The 6,639-nt window shown below is 64.4% G+C and overlaps 1 protein-coding gene across 1 annotated transcript in view; it reads left to right on the forward strand.

Annotated features, from left to right (window-relative positions):
- PPFIA4 (PTPRF interacting protein alpha 4) overlaps positions 1–6,633 on the forward strand; it is a 36,670-nt gene extending 30,037 nt beyond the window's left edge. The window contains exons 24-27 of the mRNA XM_023534781.1: positions 8–183; positions 1,794–1,862; positions 4,743–4,860; positions 5,099–6,633. Of these exons, the coding sequence (XP_023390549.1) occupies positions 8–183; positions 1,794–1,862; positions 4,743–4,860; positions 5,099–5,148 (413 nt within the window). The 3' untranslated portion in view covers positions 5,149–6,633. The remainder of the gene's footprint in view (positions 1–7; positions 184–1,793; positions 1,863–4,742; positions 4,861–5,098) is intronic.
- Positions 6,634–6,639: the final 6 nt, after the last annotated feature.

Here is a 6,639-nt window from a genome sequence, read left to right on the forward strand (position 1 = left end):
ACCTCAGATGTGCTGGTCTGGACCAACGACCAGGTGGTTCAGTGGGTCCAGTCCATCGGGCTCCGGGACTACGCGGGACACCTGCACGAGAGCGGCGTCCATGGCGCCCTGCTGGCCCTGGACGAGAACTTCGACCACAGCGCGCTGGCCCTGGCCTTGCAGATCCCCACGCAGAACACGCAGGTGGGCTCCTCACCGTACTGCCCCGGCCCCGCCCTCATGCACAGGCCTGGGGGTTTTGGGGGGCTCTTCCGGGGCCTGTCCCTGAGGGGACCACAGAGTCCACATCTCCTTCGTCTCCCACCTTAGGGCTCTGTCCCCAGGCCCAGGCCTGAGAAACCGAATCGATCCAGTAGCCGAGCCCCGAGCCCCTGCTTGGTGGCCTGTGTCTCCCTGGCACCAGCTCTGAAGATTAGACGTCCCCTTAACTATGGGGCTGTCACCCAAGAACGCATCTCAGTTCGCTAGAGCCCTCTGTGCTCGGCCCTTCTAACTCCAGAGGGGCCACCTGCTGTGTGCAGTGCCGCCTGACCCTGTACACGCGCGGCAGGCGCTCCTGGGCAGGGGACTGCCCCCGGCCAGTCTGCGGGGTTCGGGGACGATGTTCACATCCCACCGGTTCTCAGCATCTGTAATTTCATGAGCTCTGATTCTGCTGCCTCTGGGCCTCCGTCTTGCCTCGTCCGACGGAGCAGCCTAATCTCAGCCCTCGCTCTTCTTGGCTGGCCACACTGCATGTGGCTGTCCAGTCTCTCGCACTTCAGCCCCGGAGCCACAGGGCCTGTCCCGGGAGCAGATGCACCGGGCTTGTGTGAGGGTGGGACTGCGGCCTCGTGATCCCGGGTGGCGCGATGGCCTTTGGGGGTGACGGCAGCGCACGCGGCCAGGGCCCCTCCCCGACCCCTGTGGATGGCGCAGACGCCCGTTCTCCGTCCCCCAGGTGCCTTCCCTGCACCGCCCACGCTCCGCGACCCATCTCATGCCCCGAGTGCCGTCTGGCCACTCGCAAGTTCAGTCTGCTTCTCCTTCCCGGTCGTTTATAAAGCCCTCACGGCCCCAGTACGGCGAGGACCGTCCTCGCTGAATGGCGTGGGGGGCGTCTTCCCTGGGAATGGGCTTCGTTTTGCCTTCTGTCTGCGTTTCTGCGGGCAGCGGCTCACCTGGGCCCAGGGGCTGGGCCCCTCTGCTGCTGTCCGCCCGTCCGTGTTTTCTTGGCCCCTTTGTGTCGCTTAGCAGTTAGGGGCAGGGGGTCCGCCCCGGTTTGGAATGCGTCGTTGGGAATGGGCGAAAGGATCTGGCGGCGGTTTTAGAAGCTCTCCCGTCTCTGGCCCGTCCCAGGCCTCCCAGGCTGAGCTCCCGGGGGCCAACGTGCCACGCAGCCTACGGGCCGCCAAGCCCGTGACTGAGAAGCCTTCCAGGGTTAAGTTGTTCGTGTTCAGCTTTAGGAAACATGTTTCTTTTCCCTGAATAAATTAAATCCCTATTTGCGACGGCCTGCTTGCTATTTGTCCCCACAGAAAGGCATGATTTTCACTTATGGACAACACACGTGGCTGAAACCTGTCTACCCGTGTGTCCTGTGGTCCTACTTTTTAAAAAGTGACAGTTGTCTAATTTGCTTCATGTGAAAGAGCTCTAAGGTTTACAGTTGACATTTAAGGACCCTAAGGTTTGCTTGAAGGAGCAGATCAGTTACTGGGTTAGATTCTGCCTTCAGACCCCTAGAGAACAGGTGACAGATGACACCGAGGTCCCTAACTACAGCTCCGCCTCTCTTACCCGGTGGATTCCAGGCTCGCCAGGTGATGGAGAGAGAGTTCAACAACCTCTTGGCTTTGGGCACAGACCGGAAGCTGGATGACGTGAGTGCCCATGATTTGGGGCCCTCGGGGTTCGGTCATTGTCAGTTCACTGGATTGAAGGTCACGGGTTCTGCTTTCCTTGGGTAGATGGTGGCAGGGCCATGGGCGGGAGGGTGGGGCTGACGCCAGGGCAGGGCCCGGCCCTGCAGTGGCTGGAGATGTCTCCGTGAAAAGGCTCCCTCAGACAAGAGCTGGAGGCGGTGTGTGTTGTCCCTGTACCTCCTCCCGGCTCTGTGCCCGCCTCTGGCCACGCAGGGTCCACGGTGTCCCCAAGGGCCACCTCTCTGGGATCAGACCTTTCTCTTCATCTGTCAGGCCCTGTCCCTTCTGTGCCATCGGCACAGCATGTCCCCAGCCTGCTCGTCGAGATCCCAGGCCCTGTAGCCGGGTGGCCGCTTGCAGGCAGACGTGAGGCTGACCTCGCTAAGTGATAGGCTTGCCGCTCACTCTGTCGTGGACGCTGCTGAGCGCTGGGCGTGGCACGAGCCCCTCCCGTGCTTGCGTTTGCCCGGGTACCAAGCGAAGGGCCCTCCCACAGCCTTGTTGCTGGAAGCAGCGCCTGGCGTCAGGTCTGGTCAGGCTGGCCCCGAGTCAGGCCGCATGTGGTAGGAGACTCTGACGCTCCCTCAGGCACACGTGCCAGATGCACCTGCTTCCTGAGAACACGGCCCCTCTGCCCCGCCGCCTGCCCATTCAGCCTCTGGTCCCCAGCCTTGCTGGCCCTTCCCTGGCCCTTCCCGACGCATCTGCCTTAGCTCCTTGGCTCCAAACAAGTTCAAAAGGAGCCCAGATTGTTCCGTCTTAGCTGCTCTGTGTGTGCTCTGGTCCCCATTTTCTGTGTCGCTTCCCCTTCTCCCTGCTGCCCCACAGTGCCTCTGCTGACAGCGCTGGCCTCTGGGACAGCCACAGTGCCCCCTCTCATTTGGGCTGAGCCTCCTCTGTGGGCCGCTCCTCCGTCCCACAGACAGGACATACTCGGGAGCACCCAGAGCTGGTGGGGCCTCTTCCCCAGAGACAGTTTGGAGTCGGACGTTGCTAACAGGTGCACACGGCCGTGTGCATGCTCCGGTCTGGGGCACGGACTGCAGAACCCCACCTCAGGGACCCTGGTTCCCTTGTGCCCCTGCGTGGGCCCCCACTCACCCTGCGTCTTCGATGCCGTCAGGGGGAAGGGCCCCCCGTGCATCTCGCTGTGCTTCCTTCCGATGTCTAAGCTGCTTATCCCTCCACCTCACAGAAATGTCTTCACAGGCCTCCCCCGGGCCAGGCCTGGTGGTGGTGAGTGACAGCTCACTCTGTGCTCGCAGCCATCTGTGTGACAGGGCATTGTGGCATTTGGCAGGTGAGGAACCCTAGCTGTTGTCACAGGCTGATGTGTGGCAGAGCAGGACTGGAGCAAAAGTGCACCTGGTCCCTGTGCCTCCTGGAGGCGTGCGAAGCCGGCCACCCGGTCACGCCTCAGGCACTGGAGTAGAGCTGCTGAGTAGGCGACGCCAGGCTGGGGGCACCAGGGGACTTCTGGGGTGCACTGAGGTGCCAGGCTGAAGAAGACTGTCTCGCAGGAGCTTCATCAGGTCTGGGAGTGGGTGGCACGTGTGGGCACAGAGCAGGCCCCGGGAGGCCCCTCCTGTCCCGCCATCCAGCACCCTCCAGCACCCTCCAGCACCCTCCAGCACCCTCCAGCACCCTCCAGCACCCTCCAGCACCCTCGAGCCGTCTCTGCGACTCTGGCTCCTGTTTCCCCTCAGTGTCCAGTCCACCTTCACAGTGCAAGGGCACGGGGCAGGGCAGGGCTATCCCTGGCTGAGGGGGTGGGAGGGGCAGGGACACCCTTAGGGCTGGCAGAAGGTGGGGCTGGGGGGGGCGCGGGCTCAGTTATGGGGAGGACAGAAATGAGGCAAGTTCCTGGTACTCATGGAAAAGGCACCTGCCTAGAAAGCCCGTGCCACCGCGGAGCTGAGACTGCTTCTCCAGCGCCCGCAGTGTCCCGGGCACGACTCGGGGGCTGAGGGACGATCAGTCTCTGTCCCAGGGAACACAGACTTTGATGGGGAGAGAGATTAGTGACATAACCTCAGGTGTGCGTACAATGCTGCTCGGCCCACAGGTCCAGCGGAGGGCTAGGGCTGGAGAGGGGCACTGGGCCCACTCAGGGCCATAGGCCCTAAGGAGCCAGACAGCAGTAGTGGCTTAGAGTCCCCCGTTCCTGCAGGGGGCCGTCTGCCCAGAGCAGTCTGAGGGTGCAGGCGCAGGGGCTTCGGGCTGCGAGGCAGGGTGCCAGCGCTCTGTGGTTGTAGGGAAGGCGCGGAGTTGGTGGGGTGCGGCGTGGGCTCCGTGGGGGGTCCGTGCACAGCGCATCTTGTGTGCGTCCTGTGTGCGCAGGGCCCGCGCCTTCCGTAATTTTGCAGACTTGGCTGGCACTGGGGAGGGGTGGACAGCTGGGGTTGCCCAGCACAGCCACCTGCCCGGCCACCACACGGCGTTGTCCCCTGGTCCTGTCAGGGTGTGCGGCCTGAGGAGGAGACGGGTCATACTCTTCGAGGGTCCTGTTGCCCGGTGTCCTGACTCCCCACCCACCCTGAGGCCCCCTCAAGAGCGGACGGGGAGCGGAGCGCTGCCTGGTGACCAGTCCCAGGATGAGACTGAGAAGAGGGGTACTTGGAAGGTCGCCGGGCATCCGAAGCCAAGTTGGAGAGGTTGGGGACATGCCATCAGAGGGGACCCTCCAGCCCGAGCCGGAGCGTTCAGAGTCACAGGGTGGTCACCCACCTCAGCAGGTTCATTTCACAGGCGGAAAAGCTGAGGGCCAGGCTTTTGCCCCCTTCTTTCCAAAAGGGCAGGGGCGGGGGCTGGTGGCATCTCTGCTGTGTCCCTGCGCAGGGGGACGACAGAGTGTTCCGCCGCGCGCCGTCCTGGAGGAAGCGCTTCCGGCCGCGGGAACTCCCGGGGGGCATGCTGGTGTCCGCGCCCCCGCCCGCGAGGAAGGTTGAGCCTGAAGGTGAGTGACGCCCCGCCCCGCGCCCCGCACCCCGCCCCGCGCCGCCGTGTTCTCGGGCTCTGAGACCCGAGCCCTGGCGGCGCCAACCTGCCCCTGCCGACCCCTGCCTGGCCCCCTGCACACGGCCCTTCCCGCCTCATCGCCGGCGCCCGGCTGGGCTGTCACCGGCTGTCACCAGCAGGTCCCCTGCAGCCCCGCCTCCCGCGCCGCCCGGCTCAGCGCTGGCCTCTCTCCCCAGCTCGGTCCCACTATCTCTACGGACACATGCTCTCCGCCTTCCGGGACTAGCGCGTCCCCGCCGTGGCCCCAGTCTGCTGTGACTCCTGTGGCCCCAGAGGACGGAGTGTTCCCGCCCTCCGACTCGGCACCCTGAGACCCCGCTGTCCTGTACGTCTGAGGACGTGGCCGGCCATCTGGTGCTGTGCATATTCTGTGGGAGGGACAGCGGCCACCTCTGGGTGGGTGTGACTTCCCCCTCAGCTCCTGGACCTGGTGGGCCTAGACTGCCATCCACTGGGGAAGAGAAAGATGTCAGACGGTGCCTTGTGGGCCGGTCTAGCCTTCTGGTCCCTGTCCCCGTCCCCATTCTGTGCCAAACAGCCTGCGTCTGGTGTGGGCACCCTCAGCATTCTTCTTCCCTGGAGCACCCCACAGCTGCCTCCAGCACCACCTGGGGCTGGGGGGGAGCAGCAGGCCCCTCTGCCCAGGATGGCGAGGCTGAGGAGAGGGAGGCTGACCAGGACACTCCAGGCCCTGGCTGAGTGGGACGCCCGCGCCCACTGTGCGTTTGAGAGGGATCTGAGGGGCCGTGGGTTGGGGAGGAGGGAAGGGAAGCGCTCCACTCCATAGGCAGGCAGGGCCACGGGAGGTGGGGACAGCGGCCTGTGGTGCCTTAAGCCCCAAGGGCTGTGGGGTGGCCCCGCTGTTGGGTGGGTACAGGGACTGTGCGTCTTCGCTCTGGGGCTGATCGGCTGTGCACTGCCAGCTGCTCCCAGCACCCCTCCCCTGGTCCCCGCGCCCATGCTGTGGCACCCCCAGGCGCAGCCTGGTGAGCGGCTTACACACACATACATGGACCTCGGAACCAGCTTTGGGGTGGTTGACCGAGGCACCCTTCCCCGACCCCCGTGGGAGAAAGCAAAGCTTTCCTGTCTGTGGGTCAGGCCCAGGCCAGGTGACTGAGTGTCAGTGAGGCCGGCGCCCTCCTGCTCACGCCCAGAGCACCCCACGTTGCTTGGGGCTCCCATGCTGGGCAGGGACTGCCTCCTCCGAAAGCTCAGAGACCCGCCAGCTTCCGCCACATCACTTAGTTTCCCCAGCAGCCAGCACGGTGGCGGCTGCAGCCGGGGTCGCAGTTCCTGGTTCGCTAGGAATAACATTCCCAAGAAATCTCTGCTTCACGCGTTTCCTCACCCTGCCAAGGTGCCTGGGAGGCTTTGGGACCCAAGTTCAGGATGAGCGGGCGGAAGCCAGGGCGTCATCGTAGTGTTTGCAGCACGTTTCCTGGAGGGGGGCTGAGCAGCTGGTTTGCAACCTGATCGACTGAGGTTCTGAGCAGGGCAGGCGAGCAGGTGGCGTAATGGCTCAGAGCACCCCGTCCGGGAGAGATGGAGCCTGGGGCAGTGCCAGGGTCCAGAGCCCTTGGCCACTTTTCGGTGGAGGAGAGGTCCCCAGGTGCAGGCAAAGCCACCACGTGTCATGCCGTCTCTCGCGTCCCCTGCCCTCCCTACTGATCCTGCCACTGCAAAGGGGGCAGGAGGGGTTGAGCAGAAAATGAGT

This window comes from Pteropus vampyrus, unplaced genomic scaffold (assembly GCF_000151845.1).
Source record: "Pteropus vampyrus isolate Shadow unplaced genomic scaffold, Pvam_2.0 Scaffold131, whole genome shotgun sequence".
Taxonomy (NCBI): domain Eukaryota; kingdom Metazoa; phylum Chordata; class Mammalia; order Chiroptera; family Pteropodidae; genus Pteropus; species Pteropus vampyrus.